Here is a 20,711-nt window from a genome sequence, read left to right as displayed (position 1 = left end):
TCTTATTTCAATCAGATAGATATATGAAACCAAATGGGCGGCTCCTGTCCAGAGACAGGATGAGAAGGCAGCAAGTGACAGGAACTGGTTGAATGGACACAAGAAACCTGGGGTGGAAAGGCAGAGTGTGCTGTCACATTGTGGAGATTTCAAGTTATGTCACATAATAATATGTGTATAAACTTTTGCATGAGAAATTACCTTGAGCTCTAAACTTTCATCTAAAGCACAGTAAAAGAAAAAAATTAAAAAGGAAGTACTGAAAATCAGTAAACTAAGTATTCACCAAAAGAAATTGGAGAAAACTAAAGAAAGAAGAAATAATAAAGATAAGAACATAAATCAATTAATAGAAAATAGTTCAAGAAAAGTTTCTTTTTAAATTGTTGTTATTAGCTGCCTTCCAGTAAACTCTGATTCATGGCGACTTTACGTACAACAAAATGAAATATTGCCGGGTCCCGTGTCATCCTCACAGTTGACAGCATATTCAAGTCCATCATTACAGCCACTGCACCAGTCCATCTCATCAAGGGTCACCCACGCCCTCATTGGCCCTTTACGTCACCAAACACGATATCCTCTTTCTCTAGCCATTGATCCTGATGGTGTGTCCAAAGCAAACAAGTCGTACAATGTTCTGTTGTGATCCATGGGGTTTTCATTGGCCAGCTCTCAGAAGCAGGTCTCCAGGTCTTTCTTCCTAGTCTGATTCCTGTATGTTAATTTTATGTCTCCCTACCTTACTGATTTTTTTTTAAGTTGTTTGAGTCTGTTTGATCATTGATTCTCTAGGATTTTACAGGTATACTATTTTCTTATCTGTAAGTATAGTTTTACAACTTAATTTCCAACTCTTATGTCTCTAATATGCTTTTCTTGTCTAATTCCATTTCTCAGTACCTTTAGTACAGTGTTAGAAAGAAATGGGAATAGTGAACATCCTTCCTTTTTTCCTGCATGAGTGGAAATGCCTCTAGTGTTTCTCTACTAAGAAAGATAATGTGAATGTGTATTTTATAATGTTTAAAAAAGTAAATATAAATTTCTATTTTGTGTTGAATGAATGTTATTTGTCAAAGGCTCTTATATATGTGTGTGTATATATGTATATGTTTTAGATTTATGAATATGGTATATTAATGAATTTTCTAGCATTGAACTGTGTTGCAATGGGTTTTCTTTTATGTTGCCTTTCTGACCCTGAGTTTGTAATTCTCCCAAAATGATTGGTCAGGGGGCAATCTGGTAATGGATTGGCTGATTTACTATCCACGTAAGTGGCTTACAAGGGACTGGTTGGGTTTCTGTCCACCTTTGTATGGATTAGATGGGGGGCCCCTGCCCAGTAGTTGAATTTTACGGGATAGGCTAGGGGTCCTACCCAGCCTGATCTTTACCCAGATTGGCTGAGGGACCCATCTAAAAAAATCTAGTGACTGATAAAAAACCCTAAAATCTGGATGCTTACATGAGGTTTCCTTATGGAGAAGAGCTGTGAGGGGATCGAGTCTTTTTGACACAGATCTTGAACTGAGAACCTACTAGAAGTGCTGTAATACAGGTCAAGGGCTGTAACACTGAGCTGGTGACACTCATTGGATTGGTAACACTGAAGACAGAGAGATGGCAGAAGGCACAGCAGACCCAAGCAGCAGAGAAATGGCAGCAGTGGTTCCAGTGTGGGTACCACGAGACCTGCAGACAGCAGCTGGGGGCACAGTCGGCCCACAGAGAAGGCCAAGACCATGGCAGTAGGCGAATTGGCCCATGGAATGAAGCTGGGCACCTCCAGGCAGAAGGTCACCAACAGAGCAGAAGTTGGGCATACGCCTTACAGGGGTTGTCCGTAAAAGTTTTGCCTCAAGAGCTGTCATGATGCTGCCTAACTCTGGCACTGGGCCAGAGTTGTCCTAAAGCTGCTGGCTGATAGCTGAAATGGCAAGCACAGGAGGCCAGATTCAGCCAAGAAAAGCTGTGGAGAGAGACAGAGAATACAGACATGTCACACCCAACCTGACCCGACGGCACACCTGCTGAGAGGGAGACCTGTTTACCTAAAATCTGTTCTTATTTATCAGTTGCTTTCTATAAGTAATCTGTTCTTGTGTTTACTGTTTACCTTCTATAAATAATAATAACGATTTTCAGTTGCCAACGCTTTGTAAAGTGTGTGTGTGTAGGACCCAATCAGATTGGCTAGTAGAGTCCTCATCCTAGAAGTCTCATCAGTGCTTTTAATTTTGAGGCAACTGGCATGTGTTTGTGCATACAGTTCATGAACCAATCTTGCATGCCTGGAATAAATCCTACTTGGCCATGGTGTATCATTTTTGTAATGTGGTGTTGCAGTCTGTTTGCTAATATTTTATTTAGATGTATATTTGTATGGAAACCCTGGTGGCGCAGTGGTTAAGTGCTACAGCTGCTAACCAGACGGTTGGCAGTTCAAATCGGCCAGGCGCTCCTTGGAAACTCTATGGGGCAGTTCTACTCTGTCCTATAGGATTGCTATGAGCTGGAATCGACTCGACGGCACTGGGTTTGGTTTTGGTTGGTATATTTGTATCTATATACATAAGTGATACTGGTCTGTAATATTCTTTTTTTTTTTTTAATGTGCTATCTTTATAAGGTTTAGGTAACAAAGTTAGTCTGGCTTTAAGAATTAGGAAGTTTTTCCCCATTTTCAATGCTCTGAAATAATTTGTAGACTATTGGGGCTGTCTGGTCTCTAAACGTTTAATATAATTCTCCATGGAACCATATGAACCTGATGAATTTCTGTGAGTGCATGTCACAGGTGGTTTAAATATAGCCCGGTGAATTTCCTGACAGTTTTTTTCCTTCCTACTGTCCAAGCATCATCTTCTAGTAGAACTAAATTTCTAAAAGCTTATTTTAACAGAATACCACAAGGATAAATTAACTTTAATACTGGCCAAATACTTTCAGATAAAAATCAGTATCTATAAATACATGATTAATAGAAAATAGAGCTCTAAATTAACCCAACATGGTTTGCATAATTATACCCCTAATTCCAACTATTTATTTTTCATTGATCATGGGCTATCTCAAGTCTACTTGAAAATCACAAAACAACAAAAACCACAGCAAATTTAGGCAATTCAACAATTGAAATAAGTTTGAATAACTTGAAGAGTTAAAAGTCTCATCTGATAATGAATAGAAATTTGAATTCTCATACTTTTATTTTCAGAGATACCACTTTACCATGTGAAGAAAAAGGGTGGACATACTTGGACAAGAATTCATTCATGACATAGCAAGTTCTTGAACTATAAAGTACTATTAAATTGGGAATATAAAATACGTGATGTAAACGATGAACATTCCAAAGGCAAATTTGTAAGTTTTTCTTCCAGAAAAGTCTTACAACTACAGTGGTTCTATTTTTTCTTTTAAACTAGGAGGAGTTTTTTTTTTTTTTTTGAGATATAATAGAAATAGAAACTTTTCATTCCTTTTAAGATTGACAGATAAGATACTACTTACTACACAGACGCTGAAATAGAGATCTCAGAGATGCCCTCAATCTCATAATGGACCCACTCCTCTGTAATTAACAGCCTGAAGCTCCCAAGAACATTGAATCAGGCATGGCACATCACAGGTGCTTTAAATATAGCTATCTTATTCCAATCACCAGTAATTATCAATGCATCCTCATTGCCTGTTCGATCAATTTCAGACTGCAGAAGCTGGTAAAAATCTTCAATTTCTTCAACTTTGGCCTTCGTGGTTGGTGCATAAATTTGAATAATAGTCGTATTAACTGGTCTTCCTTGTAGGCGTATGGATATTATCCTATCACTGACAGCATTGTACTTCAGGATAGATCTTGAAATGTTCTTTTTGATGATGAATGCAATACCATTCCTCTCCAAGCTGTCATTCCGGCCTAGTAGACCATATGATTGTCCAATTCAAAATGGCCAATACCAGTCCATTTCAGATGTTTATGCATTCCATTTCATTTTGACAATTTCCAATTTTCCTAGATTCATACTTCATGCATCCCATGTTCTGATTATTAATGGATGTTTGCAGCTGTTTCTTCTCGTTTTGAGTCATGCCACATCAGCAAATAAAGGTCCTGAAAACTTTACTCCATCCACATCATTAAGGTCAACTCTATTTTGAGGAGGCAGCTCTTTTCTTTTGAGTGCCTTCCAGCCTAGGGGGTTCATTTTCCAACACTATATCAGACAACGTTCCACTACTGTTTGTAAGGTTTTCACTGGCTACTTCTTCTCAGAAGTAGACTGCCAGGTCATTCTTCCTAGCCTGTCTTAGTCTGGAAGCTCAGCTGAAACCTGTCCTCCATGGGTGACCCTGCTGGTTTTTGAATATCAGTGGCATAGCTTCCAGCACCACAGCAACATGCAAGCCACAAACTGACAGACACATACTGATCTTCATCAGTAAATGCTTCAAGTCCTCTTCACTTCCCCTAAACAACATTGTGTCACCTGCATATTGCAAGTTGTTAATGAGTCTTCCTCCACTCGTGATGCCTCGTTCTTCATATACTCCAGTGTCTTGGATTATTTGATCAGCATAAAGATTGAATGGATACAACCCTGACTTTAAACCATGCAGTATCCACATGTTCTGTTCGAATGACTGCTTCTTGGTCTATGTACAAATTCCTTGTGAGCACAATTAAGTGTACTGGAATTCCATTCTTCACAATGTTATCTATATGTATTATGATCCACACAAGCGAATGCCTTTGCATAGTCATTAAAACACAGGGAAACATCTTTCTGGTATTCTCTGCTTTCAGGCAAGATCCATCGGATAGCAGCCATGACATCCCTAGCTTCACATTCTCTTCTGAATCTGGCTGGAATTTCTGGCAGTTCCCTGTCGATGTACTGCTGCAACTGCTTTTGAATTATCTTCAGCAAAATGTTAACTTGCATGTGACATTAATGATATTGTTCGATAATTTCTGAATTTTGTTGGATCACCTTTCTTTGGAATGGTCACAAATATGAATCTCTTCCAGTTAGTTGGTCAGATGGCTGTCTTCGAATTTCTTGGCATAGACAAGTGAGCACTTCCAGCTTTGCTGGAAACTCAATTAGTTGAAACTCAATTGGTATTCTGTCAATTCCTGGAGCTTTGTTTTTCACCAGGCCCTTCAGTACATCTTGGACCTCTTCCTTCAGTACCATCAGCTCTGATCATATGCTACCTCCTGAAGTGGTTAAATGTAAACCAATTCTTCCATCTTCTTTTGATGCTTCCTGTGTCATTTAATATTTTTCACATAGAATCCTTCAATGTTGGAACTCGAGGTTCGAATTTTTTCTTCAGTTCTTTGAGCTTCAGAAATGCTGAACGAGTTAATCCCTTTTGGTTTTTATCTCCAGGTCTTTGCACATTTCATTATAATACTGTGTGTTCTTGAGCCACCCTTTGAAATCTTCTGTTCAGCTCTTTTACTCCATCATTTCTTCCTTCATTTTAGCTACTCTATTTTTTTTTATATAGGGTTGCTGTGAGTCGGAATTGACTCGACGGCACTGGGTTTGGGTTTTTTTGTTTGTTTGTTTTATGTTCAAGAGCAAGCTTCAGAGTCTCTTCTGACATCCATTTTGGTCTTTTCATTCTTTTTAATGACCTCTTGATTTCTTCATGTATGATGTCCTTGATGTCATTCCACAACTCATCTGGTCTTCAGTCATTCGTGCTCAATGCGTCAAATCTGTTCTTGAGATGGTCTCTAAATTCAGGTGATACATACTCAATGTTGTACTTTGATTCTCGTAGACTTGTTCTAATTTTCTTCAATTTCATCTTGAACTTGCATATGAGCAATTGATGGTCTGTTCTGCAGTAGGCCCCTGCCCTTGTTCTGACTGATGATATTGAGCATTTTCATCATGTCTTTCCACAGATATAGTCGATTTGATTCCTGTGTATTCCATCTGGCAAGGTCCACTTGTATAGGCACTGTTTATGTTGTTGAAAACGGGTATTTGCAAGGAAGAAGTCATTGGTCTTGAAAATTCTATCATGTGATCTTCAGTGTCATTTCTATCACCAAGGCCTTATTTTTCAACTACCAACCCTCCTTTTTTGCTTCCACCTTCCTCATTCCAATCACCAGTAATTATCTTTGCACCTTGATTGAGTGTTTGATGAATTTCAGACTGCAGAAGTTGGTAAAAATCTTCAATATCTTCTTTGGCCTTAGTGGTTGGTGCATAAATTTGAATAATAGTCATATTACTTGGTCTTCCATGTAGGCATAAGGATATTATCCTATCACTGATGTCATTTACTTCAGGATAGATTTTGAAATGTTCTTTTTGACAATAAATGCAATGCCATTCCTCTTCAATTTGTCATTCCTGGCATAGTAGACCATATGATTGTCCGATTCAAAATGACCAATACTAGTCTATTTCAGCTCGCTAATGCCTGGGATATCGATCTTTATTCATTCTATTTCATTTTTGAAGACTTCCAATTTTCCTAGATTCATACTTTGTACATTCTACCTTCTGATTATTAATGGATGTTTGCAGCTGTTTCTTCTCATTTTGACTCATGCCACTTCAGCAAATGAAGGTCCTGAAAGCTTGACTGTATCCACACCATTAAAGCTGACTCTTTTCGAGGATGCAGCTCTTCCCCGTCCCATTTTGAGTGCCTTCCTACCTGAGAGGCTAATTTCCAGCACTATGTCAGACAGTGTTCCACTGCTATTCATAAGGCTTTCACTAGCCAGTTTTTTCAGCAGTAGACCACCAGGTCCTTCTTCCTAGTCTGCCTTAGTCTAGAAGCTCCACTGAAACCTGTCCACTGTGGGTGACCCTACTGGTATTTGAAATACCAGTGGCAAAGCTTCCAGTATCACAGCAACATGCAAACCACCATAGTAGGACAAACTGACAGACATGTGGTGGATATGTTGAATAAGAGTAATAATAGACATCTGTGTCTAGTTCCTGAGTTTGAGAAATGTTTTTAAGGTTTCTAATTATGATTTCTGCCATAGGTTTGAGAATATTTGTTATCTGGTTAGAAAGGTTCTATTTTAGTCTTTTTTCAACTCTCCTTTCTCTAGTTTTGAAACAGTATTATAAGAGCAATTGAAGGTTGATATGAACTCATCTGTGTAATCAAAGAACCAGTGCTTTTTGGTGGACTGAATTTTTTCACTACTAATTCAATTACTTTAATGAAGTTTCTCTCTTAGTTTTTTCTGTTTCTTAGGTCCATTTTGGTTTTTAGTTGTTGTTAGAAATTTTTCCTTGACACTTGAGGTTGTAAAAATTGTTGGCATAGAGTTATTCATAAATCCTGTATGGTAAAGTATATTCTCTTTTAATTTAGTGCAAGGTTTATATATGTATGCGGTCATTAGGCCAACCTTATGAATTGAATTGTTAATATCTTGTGTATCCTTACTATGTTTTATCTTCTTTCCTCACCAGTTTCTCAGACAGGTATATTAAAACTCCTACCATGACTTTGGTGTTATCAATGTTTTCATTTGCTTTAATTTTTAGATGAATAAATATTCACAATTAATCTTCTTGTGACTTTTTCCTTTTAATCCTTAAGTAACATCTACATTTTACCCTTATTTTTCTGATATTGAAATTGCTATGCCTATACTTGCTTTCTTTTGGTTAGTATTTTCCCTGATGTACCTTTTCCTAACATTATATTTTCAATATTTTTTGGACAATTCTCAATTTGGGGTCTTCTTTTAATTCCCCCTTCACCTACACACACACAAAAGTTTCTAGGTGAATTTAATCCATTTATATTTATTGGGTTATTATATTTACTGTGATTACTGATTTATCTGAACACATTTTATCCTATGTTTTTATTTATTGTGCTCTCTTTTCACTTTTTCTCCCTACTTACCTTTTGTTGGTTTAATAAAGTTTTCTTTATTTTCCCTCACTCATTTTTCTCTCTAATGGTTTTATTTTTCTTCTTTTAATGAGTATCCTTTTTTATGCTCATGGAGACAAATTAATACATTTTAACTAAGTTGAAATCAATACCATTATCTTCTTAAATATAACAAGGAATTAAGAAAGTTATTTTTATCCAAACTTTCCTTTCTATGCTTTCAAATATTTTGTTACAACTTTGTTTTTACTAATCTTTCAGTTTTATTGAATACTTAATTAGCTTTACAAACACATTTTATTGATTTCTTTAATAGCCACAGAATTTTTAAAAAATACTCCTTTCTATGGGTTTAATTCCATAATTACTTCTTTCTGCAGGTAGCAAACTTTTTCCATATGTTTCCAAAAATGTCTAGTTCCTTCAAATATATATGCTAGTTAAACCAGTCTGGGCTTCTAAGCTGATCATAATTTTCCATCAGCTTATAAGATATTACTCATTAATGTATTTTAATTCTTTATAGGTAATCTGTCCTTTCACTCTGAAAACTTGTCAGGTTTTCTCTTTAATTTTACTGTTCTGCAGTTTCACCATAAAGTGTTTTGGTGTGGATATGTTTTAATTTATACATGGGTATTGGTGAATTTTTCCCAATTTGAGGAACTCATGTTATTTTTCAATTCTGGAAAATTATTCGCTGTTACCTCTGTATATATTGTCTTTCCCTCATTCTCTAGTAGGGATTTTCTTCTTGTGGTCCAAGAATAGAATGCAATGAGTTTATGATTTTGGATGGTGAATTCCTTCTTTCCACAGACTTCTAGCTGATATTTAGAATTTCCTTCAATTATTAGGCAACAAACTACATTACTATTAGCAGTTCCTTTGACTTTTTCACCAGTAGAAGCCACTGATAATTTCATATCATATTTAAAGTTGTAGAAGATATCTCAAAATACTTCTCATGTTCTTCACTGCTTGAAATTATAGTAATTATAAGACCTACTACTCCCTAGATCTGATTTAATGAATTGCTAAATAAGCTCATAAATTATACTATCACACATTTTTAAACTATTTTATACCTGTATTTAACTGTTATTAGTTTCCTTTGTTATTCTATGTGCTCTGTTTTATGTGTTTAAAAACATTAAATATGTGGGCTTCATCAGAGTGTCAAATGGTCCATGGCACAAAGAGGTTAAGAACATTTGCTCTAGTCCCTCCTTCTGTCACTTCATCTATGGACTTATATCGGAAGTTCATTTTCTATTCTCCTTGTCTCTTACATTTCAGATTTAACAGTTTTTGTCTTCTCACTGAATTTCTAAATCTACATTTCAGTTTCTCAATCTCTTTTCATATATGCCGTGTCTACTATTTAACCCACCAGAGGACTCTAATTATTATTATTATTTTATTACTAAAATTAAATTCTACTCGTTTGTCATTATTGTTATCAGGTGCCGTCGAGTCGGTTCTGACTCATAGTGAACCTGTGCACAATAGAACGAAATGCTGCCCAGTCCTGTGCCATCCTTAAAATTGTTGTTATGCTTGAGCTCATTGTTGCAGCCACTGTGCCAATCCACCTCGCTGAGGGTCTTCCTCTTTTTACTGACCCTGTACTTTGCCAAGCATGATGTCCTTCTCCAGGAGCTGATCCCTCCTGACAACATATCCAAAGTACGTAAGACACAGTCTCGCCATCCTTGCTTCTAAGGAACATTCTGGTTGTATTGCCTCCAAGACAGATTTGTTCATTCTTTTGACAATTCATGGTATATTCAATATTCTTCACCAACACCACAATTCAAAGGTGTCTGTTCTCCTTCAGTCTTCCTTATTCATGGTCCAGCTTTCATGTGCATATGATGTGATTGAAAATACCACGGCTTGGGTCAGGCATACCTTAGTCTTCAATGTGACATCGTCACTTTTCAACACTTTAAAGAGGCCCTTTGCAGCAGATTTGCCTAATGCAATTTGTCATTTGATTTCTTGACTGTTGTCCATGGGTGTTGATTGTGGATCCAAGTAAAATGAAATCCTTGACAACTTCAATCTTTTCTCCATTTATCATGATGTTGCTCATTGGTCCATTTGTGAGAATTTTTGTTTTCTTTATGTTGAGGTGCAATCCATACTCATTTAATACTGCTTATATTGAATATGGGAAACCCTGGTGGCATACTGGTTAAGTGCCACGGCTGCTAACCAAAGGGTCGGCAGTTCCAATCCACCAGGCACTCCTTGGAAACTCTATGGGGCATTTCTACTCTGTCCTATAGGGTCACTATGAGTTGAAATCAACTGAACAACAACAGGTTTGGTTTTGGGTTTTATATTGAATATACCATGATCTGCCAGAAGAACAAACAAATCTGTCCTGGAAGAAGTACAACCAGAATGCTCCTTAGAAGTAAGGATGACGAGACTTCATCTAATATTTTTTAGACATGTTATCAGGAGGGATCAATTCCTGGAGAAGGATATCATGCTTGGTAAAATAGAGGGTCAGCAAAAAAGAAGAAGATCTCAAACGAGATGAATTGACACTGGGGCTGCAACAATGGTCTCAAACATAGCAACGATTGTGAGAATGGTGCAGAACCAGGCAGTGCTTCCTTCTGTTGTACACAGGGTTTCTATGAGTTGAAACCAGCTTGACAGCACCTAAACAACAACAACAGCAATCTGGTTTTTAGATCTGTCTCTCATATTCTAATCTTGTTTTGAGTTATTAATTTATCTCTTTGAATAATCTTAAACTTAATTATCTTTTCAATTCCTTTCTGACGGCTCTATTTCCTCATGTTGTTAGATTCTCTCACGTGTTTTGAAAATTTGTCTGTAAGCTCATCGTCAGCAGCTTGCATCTGCATTTTCCATAAATATAGAGAGTCCTGAATTTGCCATAAATGTCAGTTTTACCTGCAGGGGTCATTGTTCTGATACCAGTTTTCATATGTATTCCTCAGTTTGGGGTTTATACAAAGCCTGAATAGTGTGGATTTGGGTTCCACACTAATCCAGGATTTGTTACTGTCTCTTCTAACATCACAGAATCAGCAGCCTCCTTTAGAGTTTTGTTGCTGCTGTGTCTAAACTCCTACCTGTATGCAGGGAGCCCATTTCAAGGTCTCCAACTCCACCCCACAGTAGACCACAACTCTTTCCCTGTAGAAATTTAAAATACCAGCATTTATAGTATGTATCTGCCCATTGTCTCCATGGGCCCCAACAATCCATCGTGACCAGAATTTTAGAGTGATATCCTTAAGACAAAAAATTGAATATTGTCATTCCTCTATTTATGTCCTTTAAACTAACTGCTTGAATGTTAGATCTATAAGGGCAGGAAACTTGCCTGCCTTGTCCCCACAGTTTCCTTACAAATCTAGAAGTGCACATAATAGGCACTTAATAAATGTTTGTTAAATGAATGAATAAATTATTTGGCACCACTTTGAAATTAAAGACAAATACAGTTATCATAGTCTAGTATTCCTTGCATGACCTGGCCCATGCCTACCTCTCCAACCTTATCCTCCTTACTCTCGCCTTCTCCCTTCTAAACCTGAAACATATTCAACTTATTCTAGTTTCTTGAACACATGAATTTGAATACATGAACATAAGGAATTTGCCCATACCTGCCTGGGACACTCCTTCCTGGCCTCCACCCTCCACCCTTCTTTGTGCAAAACTGCTAACAATAAAAAACAAATCTTATGCAACTATAATTCCTGTGGGGAAATAAAACTTCCCTGGATTTTTCAGTGTTCCTGCAAAAGCCTTAGCTGCCTTCGACTTATTCACATACCATAAGAATTAGATCTGTAGGTATTTGTCTAGTTAATTGCTCGAATTTTCTCTTAATCTCCTAGAGATGGCCAAATGGTTACAGTCCAGGCCTGGCTTCCTAGGTTAAGTCCTCAAATTGCAAGAAGGCTGGAGTGGCTATCTTCCTCAGTATTTATATTTCAAGGAGAAATGAAGCCCAGGAACTAGATACATCTCTGCTGTTGTTGTTAGTTGCCGCTGAGTCGGTTCTGACTCACGGTGACCCCATATGTACAGAGTAGAACTGCTCCATAGGGTTCTAAAGGCTGTGACCTTTCAGAAGCACATCACCAATTCTGTCTTCCAAGGCACCTATAGGTGGTTTTGAACTGCCAACATTTTGGCTAGTAGGGCATTGCTTAACCATTCGATCTGATTATTGGAGAGAATTTATTTATATATCGAAAGTCTGAAATAAGGAGGAGACCCTTTCGAGAGGGGAGAGCAACTGCTGCTTTTTTTCTCTTTACAATCAGTTGCCATGGAGTCAATTCCAACTCACGGCTACCCCATGTGTGTCAGAGTAGAACTGTGCTCCATACGATTTCTATGGCTAAAACTGTGCTCCATAAGATTTTCAATGGCTGATATTTGGGAAGTAAATCACCATGCTTTTCTTCTAAGGTCCCTCTTGGTGGTCTTGAATTGCCAACTTTTTGGTTAGTAACTGAGCAACTAATCATTTGTACCACCCAGGGATTCCTTCACCTTTATAAGCAGGGAAAATTCTTCTTTCTCCTCCTCCTCACTGGGGTGTCTGGCTGCTTGTGTAAGACAATTGACCTGGCTGTCATCACATTGCCCTATGGTTAAAGACTAGGTCAAAGAGAGGCTGACGCACTTATTTACTGTGGGGTGCTTAATAAGAAATCTATCTCTGATCTAGAATACCTCATGCGTGTATTCATGATAAAATTTATGAAGTTGAATATTAAAAACTCAACAGTCCCTAAATGATGCAAGATGGTATTTTACTTTATTTTTAGTTAAGCTTTGTATCTAAACTCTCAAATTAGAAATTAGATTTTAGAAAGTGAAATTATTTTTTTCCCTCCCCTGGGCTTCAAACCTACCACCATGACCTTCACCCCTGGCAGATCATTTAAGTCATCCAACAACTTCTTTCGACTTTTCTCCTTTCCAATTCTAAAGTTTACTCTGAATTTGCATGTTCTCCTCCTTTTATGAAATTGTGGAGGAAAAGGTGAGCTTTATCTTTCCAAGCTAACCCACCACCTATGCCCTTGGGCCTATCCTCTCCCGTTGCTTCTGAAACCTTAGGCGATTAGCCACCTTTAATCTCACTCTACTGGCTTCTTCTTCTTCCCCTCCTGGTGCCCCCGGATTCTTACAAATTTCATACTCAATAGAATTCTCCCTAACAGCTTACCAAAGAGAAATCTTTATAAGCTGAAATCCATCTCTTATGCCTATAGCTGTGAAAATGCAACACGGTGAAATTGGTCTTGATGCCAATTCATTAAAGCCCACAAGATGCTCACTGCTCAGCTTCAAAAAGCCTTATGTATTTTCTCTCAGAGGAGGAAATCTGACTGGTTTTGGTCCTTTGACAATTAGAAAGGGACAAAATTTAAAGAATAATTGTACTTGAAACCATGTAGTGAGATCTTAAAAACACCATAGTAAGTTATGGTAGTGTTAATCAGTTTTCTAAAGAAATGATGAAGTAAAAAACTGAACAGAAGATTTCAAAGGGCAGCTCAAAAAGACAAAGTAAAACATTATAACGAAATGTGCAAAGACTTGGAGTTAGAGAACCAAAAGGGAAGAATACACTGAGCATTTCTCAAGCTGAAAGAACTGAAGAAAAAATTCAAGCCTTGAGTGCCAGTACTGAAGGACTCCATCAGGAAGCATCGAAAAAAGATAGAAGGAATATACAGAGTCACTGTACTGAAAAGAATTGGTTGACATTCAGCTATTTCAGGAGGTAGCATATGATCAAGAACCAATGGTAATGAAGGAAGAAATTCAAGCTGAACTGAAGGCATTGCTGAAAAACAAGGCTCCAGGAACTGACGGAATACCAATTGAGATGTTTCAACAAATGGATTTAACAGGCAACTCTGGAAGCACTCACTCATCTATGCCAAGAAATTTAGAAGACAGCTACCTGGCCAACCAATGGGAAAAGATCCATATTTGTAGCCTTTCCAAAGAAAGATGATAGAACAAAATGCAGAAATTATCAAACAATATCATCAATGTCACACACAAGTAAAATTTTGTTGAAGATAATTCAAGAATGGCTGCAGCAATATACTGACAGAAAACTGCCAGAAATTCAAGCCAGATTCAGTAGAGGATGTGGAATGAGGGATATCATTACTAACGTCAGATGGATTTTGGCTAAAAGCAGAGAATACCAGAATGATGTTTACTTGTGTTTTATTGACTATGCAATATGCTTTTGTAATGGATCATAACAAATTATGGATAACATTGGGAAGAATGGGACTTCTAGAATACTTATTCATGTGTATGAGGAACCTGTACATAAACTAAGAGGCAGTCATTCAAACAGCACAAGGGGATAATGTATGGCTTAAAATCAGGAAAGGTGTGTGTCAGTGTTGTATCCTTTCACCATATTTATTTAATGGGTATGCTGAACAAATAATCTGAGATGCTGGGCTGTATGAAGAAGAAAATGGCATCAGAATTGGAGGAAGGTTCATTAACAACCTGCAATATGCAGATGACACAACCTTGCTTGCTGAAAGTGAAGAGGAAACACTTACTTATAAAGATCAAAGACCACAGCCTTCAGTATGGACTACACCTCATAAAGAAAACAAAAATTTTCACAACTGGACCAATAAGCAACATCATGATAAAGGAAGAAAAGATTGAAGTTGTCAAGGATTTCATTTTACTTGGATCCACAATCGATGACCACAAAAACAGCAGTCAAGAAATCAAATGACATATTGCATTGGACAAATCGGCTGCAAAAGATCTCTTTAAAGTGTTAAAAAGCAAAGATGTCACCTTGAGGACTAAGGTGTGCCTGACCCAAGTCATATGCATGGGAAAACTGGACAATGAATAAGGAAGATGGAAGAAGAACTGATGAATTTGAATTATGATGTCGATGACGAATATTGAATATACTATGGACTGCCAGGAGGACCAACAAAGCTGTCTTGGAATCAGTACAGCCAGAATGCTCCTTAGAAAAGAGGATGGCGAGACCTTGTCTCACATGCTTTGGACTTGTTATCAGGAGGGAGCATTCCTTGGAGAAGGACATCATGGTTGGTAAAGTAGAGGGTCAGTGAAAAAGAGGAGGACGCTCCACTAGATAGATTGACACAGTGGCTGCAAAAACTGGGCTCAAACATAGCAACAATTGTGAGCATGGTGCAGGATAGGGCAGTGTTTTGTTCTGTTGTACACAGGATCATTAAGAGTCAGAACCGACCCAATAGCACCTAACAGCAACAACAATCAGTTTTCATTTTCTAATGTAATTTTAATGGCAGTACTTATAAACACAGAACTGTTAGTTTGTATTAAATTGATTTTCCAAATGTGATGTTTGAAAAAATTATGGAACCAAAAAACACATTTAAGATAATTTTGAAAAATCTCTAGAGAAATATAAAATCATGCTCAGTTTAGTTTTAACACTGACTATATTCCTCAGATTCTAACTTTTTGAAAATTGAAAATTGGTGTATGGTATGTAAATTATCCATTCATCATCCACTAATAATCCCATGAACTTTTTTTCCAATAAGTGACTATGTTTTCCTGTTATATTTGTATTTATATTTCCTGGTCTCATAATATTTTTTTTAATTTAGATTTAATTTTAGGCTGAGAAGAGCCCCCAAATTAAAATACTATCCATACTTTTTCCATAGCTTCTGTTACTTTAAATGACACTATAATGACATGAGAAATAAATCACAATGGCATAAATGATTGGTTGACTAGTCATATTCAATAAATTCAATTAAAAATGAATATAGGCAAAGATTTGAGAAACTACTGAATTCTATTTATTTTATTTAAAAGTAGCATGACTTAAAATTCACCTGCTTTAGCAACCAAATCATCTCTATTGTATTTTTTATAACATCAATCAATTGTGAAGTCTCTCAAAGTCAACTTCTAAGTCTTCTGTACATGTCTTTATTGGAATTAACAAGAAGAGATTAAATCAAATTCTTGAAAGTAAAGTCTGTGTCTTATGTCTTGAGAAGACATAAGATGTGTCTACCACTAACATATTCATGAAAATGGATACTTTGAAGCATTCTAATTGTAACCTTTTGGTAAAACATGTCTTAACCTGTATTGAACTATCTTATCATCAAGGCTAGAAATGATGCAAAGAGTAGGAAATAAGCTCCTCTAGAAGCATCATATAGTAATATGGTTTAAAAAACAGTAATTGGTCATATTCAGATCATTTTGCTATTGTTGTTTAATAACAGCTTGTAATCTTCCCAAATTAAAAAAAAAGAGCACAAATAAAACCTAAAGGCAAAAATTATATTCTATCTCATGAACATGTAGCAAATACATGTGCTGTCCTTAAATCTTTTTCTCAAACAAGTTTTCATTTTAATAAACAAAAATGTTTACAAAGCTGTTCACAATCGCCATTTTCTTCTAGCTAGGTGTGCAGAAAGGCCGGCACAATGCTTAGCCATGCCACCTAAGACTACTGCGTAGACACATGACTGCCTAATTTTTTATGTTTTTAGAAGTGACAATTTCATATGCTCTGTCTGGTGGGAAGTTTATTTCTTCACTACATATTATTTCTGGATTTAGCAATGAATAATGCACAGTGGATTAGTATTTAAGAAAGACATGAAGATTCTATACACTGCATTATTATGCTTTCTATGCTCAGCTGTTCTTTGAGGGCTTACTGGGTATATATATGCTATTTTTTCTTTGTTTCTTTTTCCTCTTCTCAGGTTAGAATCCCCTACAAGGAGTCTAAGCATGGATGCACCCAGGGGCATTCATATTGAAGCACATGCTGGGAAAATTGAGGCCCTCTCTCAAATGGATATCAAATTTCATAGTAGTGATGGAATGGTAAGCTCGATAGATCAAGCTCCTATTATATGTCCTAATGACACTCTTGAATATCATGTCCATTAAGGTAGCTATACATTAAATTTTGGGGTCATTTTTAAAGAAAAATTATGGTAGGTGTAAAGTAGAAAATGTTACAAGAATCCAAAAGACAATTTAGCTTTGAAAGAGAGACCAAGAAAAGTTAAAATAGCTCTTTTTTAGACCTTGAGAGCTTTATTTGATTGGTTTTTGCGCTATCAAGTCACTTGTTAATTTCAACTTTGAAAAAAAAATTACAGACTTTGAAAGCCTACAGAGAATATCAATCTTGCCATTTCCCAGTGATTCAACTTCTTTTAACATGGTTGTCACCATACCGGAAACCCTGGTGGCGTAGTGGATAAGAGCTATGGCTGCTATCTGAAGGGCCAGCAGTTCAAATCCACCAGGTGCTCCTTGGAAACTCTATGGGGCAGTTCTACTCCATCCTATAGGGTCGCTATGAGTTGGAATCGACTTGAAGGCAATGGGTTTGGTTTTTTTTTTTTTTTTTTTTGGTCACCATATGGGACCTTCCTTAGTAAAAAAAGAAAAATGCTCAGTTTAAGTCAGCCAGAAAATTATGCACTCTAGGAATGTTTTTAAAAGCTCTAGAAGAAAATCAAAGTTTTGGTTTCTAAGCTGGAGTCCAAACATATGATGCCATATTACAGATTTGTATAAACAATTGATTGTGTTTTTTCTTAGCCTACCCCTAGCGATTTTTATATGTATAAATGGGCCCAAAATAAGACATTAGCCCATGGATTTTCTTTTAAATGCTTCCGTCTTGTTACCAATTTCAAAGGAGTTGCATAGATTGTATTGTTTATACTGCCAGTGCCTGGTGAAATGTGGTGGAATAAATTGCCTTTTGTGCAATGAGAGTCGTAATGAATCCCCATAGCTCCTTCCCAATCCCACTCAAAACATATCACACACAGGCGCTACACAAAATGAAGAGATTCAGGTCTCCCAACAGATATTTTCCCACAAAGGCAGAAGAAAATAAGCAATAAATCAGCATGTGGATTACCAGTTGTTGGAGTTTCCTCGAAGGGTAGAAAAATAAGTAAGGAGGAAAATATTGACCAATTAACCACAAATAGAGGAAAGCAAACAAACTAAACGCATGTTTAGGAGAAAGCAGGTACCCGAAGAACCCAAAGCATTGGACGTTAACCTAAATAGATTCTGCTTTTTAAAAATAATACCATTTGATTTATTTTATTTTGTGTGCCAGACAACATAGAGTAAAACATTTGTGTGTAATGCTGCTAACATCGCCCCACCCACTGCTCTCTGTATTCCTTCTTCCCAAGAGGGAATACAGACTGCAAATATCAGTTTAATAGAAGATTGGAATTCATGGTTGGGGTTTCATATAATAAAGTGTCTAACCTAGTTGACAAGGCATATGTCAACCCACAACATATTTAATTCCTTCTAATAAGCCAGTACCCTGGGATGCCTAAAGGTTTCACTACTCACCATGATGATTCTTATTTCCTTCGGTTATCAAATAGATTTCCAATCCTCAACCAATGGCCATGTTCTTGCAATTTGGTTTAAATTATAATATGACAAAAAAAAAATCCAATCCCTCTCATTTTATTTTAATTGGATTTAGGTATATGTCTACTGCTTCTCAGCACCTAATAGAAGGCAGTGGAGTTTTGTTGTTGTTGTTAGGTGCCATTGAGTTGGTTCTGACACAAAGATCCTATGTACAACAAAATGAAACACTGCCCAGTCCTGCACCATCCTCACAACCATTGCTGTTTGAGCCACTGTGTCAACCTATCTGGTAGAGGGTCTTCCTCTTTTTCGCCGACCCTCTACTTTACCAACCATGATGCCCTTTTCCGCAGGGAATAGTCCTTCCTGATAATGTGTCCGAAGTATGCAAGACAAAGTTTAAATAATAGTAAGAAGTCAGGGAGATGGTCAGTAGCTAATCGGATGAATCCAATTGCCTTTCATAGGAAAATACAATCAGGATAAATTTCAGCACTCACAGTTAAAAAATTAGTAAAATGAATATATTTCTGTGGTTGTACTTTATCTTAATGGGCAGGAAAAGATGATCAATATAAAGTCAAAGTGGATCACCAGGTAAATGAGAATCAGCACAAGAATTCTATCATTTGTGTCAAGTAAGTCTGAAAGGTATTTTTAGACATGTAACATATTAGAACTGAAGAACAATCCAGCTTATTGACATACAAACTGTAAGAGCAAAACATGTTGTCACATTGGTCATTTATCCTAGCTGGACTAACACAGTAGGTAAACAGAAATCTGGTTTTCCTCCAATTTGGAGAACCGATTGTTAAGCGCCTGCCTGAATGTAAAATAGAATTAGGCTATGAAATAATCAGGTAATTAGAATATGAATTAAATAAAGTCGAGCACCTGTTTAATTTCCTCTGAGGAGAACAAACACTGCTTTGTTTGGAACATTTGGCACATGAATTTTATTTACCATGTTCACTCCTTTAACGTTCCATCTCTTGTTTTCTCTGACACAGCTTGTGCTGGATGCTGAAACTGTATGTCTGCCCAAGTTGGTTCAAGGGACTGGGGGTCCCTCTGGCAGCTCACAGAGACTCTATGAAATCTGTGTTTGTCCAGATGGGAAACTTTACCTGTCTGTGGCTGGTGTGGGTACCACGTGCCAGGAAAACAGCCATGTCTGTCTCTAAACCATCTGCATCTTCCACAGAGTACATGGACAATTTTCAGAAAGCTTAAAAAATTCTTGACTTTGAGACTTCAAACTTGGAAAGCAATTTTACATCCTGTAAGACTGAGACTGTGGATGGAAAGAAGCATCCACTTTTAAAAGGAACTCAGAAAGAAAAACTCACCAACAAAAATATTCGGACAAAAGTACACGGTTTCAAAATGGCATGTGGATGTTAAACGAACAAGTTGTCAAAGGGCTGTGTTTATTCCACTGAGTTAACAAATTTTCATCAGAACAATTAATAAATGATGGCTTCTTTTCCTCATCTTTTGTGTGCGTAAATGTACTATGAAATGTTGAGTTGCTATTTGAAACTGATTTATGATGGCCAACTGTGAACATCTAACTCCCCATCAAGGTAATGTTGGTAACTACTACAGGACTCCGAAGTCCTGTGCAGTGTTTGCTTTTAATCACTCAAACCTGTGAGCAAGTTCTCCCTCGAGTATAATGCAAAGTGTGTCAGATTTCATGAGAAAATATTCAGGTTTTGAATGCACATTGAGGTTGATCTGATTTTCAAGATGTAATCAAAGGAATAAATTATACAAAATGAATCATGGTTTATTTATAGTCAATGAGCAATAAATCAACCTACATTTTTCAGTCTTCGAAGTTTAAGAGTATGTCTTACTTTCTTTAATCCTCACAACATTTTGAGGTAGATAGTACTTTTCCTCAAGTTACTGGTGATAATATGAAGGCTCAAATAGGACAAGTCATTTACACAATCACAAAATATCTACTGAAATACTAAACTGTGACCCTAAATTTGCACAGCCTTTTGATATGTTCTCATTCTATCCAAAGCAACAATCTATCTGATAACTGCATAAATATGATAGTATTCATCTGACAAATGAAGAAACTGAAGTCCAGAGGGATTTTGTCATCCAACAAGATCAAATGGCTATTAAATGGTGGGACTCCTAACTGCACAGCCTCTGTACCTATCACAGTAGTTGAGATGATTTTAACTTCCTAGAACCGGACTTCCACAGTTTTTGAAAATAATATTTAGTGCCATTTGGTTGTGTAAGTTCCTACAGAAATCAAACAGAATACTATGAGCCTATGAAAACACGTTAGTTTTTGTGTA

The 20,711-nt window shown here is 36.9% G+C and overlaps 1 protein-coding gene across 1 annotated transcript in view; it reads left to right on the top strand.

Annotated features, from left to right (window-relative positions):
- SGCG (sarcoglycan gamma) overlaps positions 1-20,392 on the top strand; it is a 182,219-nt gene extending 161,827 nt beyond the window's left edge. The window contains exons 6-7 of the mRNA XM_003414028.3: positions 16,719-16,842; positions 19,395-20,392. Coding sequence (XP_003414076.2) covers positions 16,719-16,842; positions 19,395-19,568 — 298 coding nt within the window. The 3' untranslated portion in view covers positions 19,569-20,392. The remainder of the gene's footprint in view (positions 1-16,718; positions 16,843-19,394) is intronic.
- Positions 20,393-20,711: the final 319 nt, after the last annotated feature.

The sequence above is a fragment of the Loxodonta africana genome, chromosome 23, assembly GCF_030014295.1.
Source record: "Loxodonta africana isolate mLoxAfr1 chromosome 23, mLoxAfr1.hap2, whole genome shotgun sequence".
Classification (NCBI taxonomy): Eukaryota; Metazoa; Chordata; class Mammalia; order Proboscidea; family Elephantidae; genus Loxodonta; species Loxodonta africana.
The sequence above is the reverse complement of the archived record's forward strand: the minus strand, read 5'-3'. Positions and strand labels throughout refer to the sequence as shown.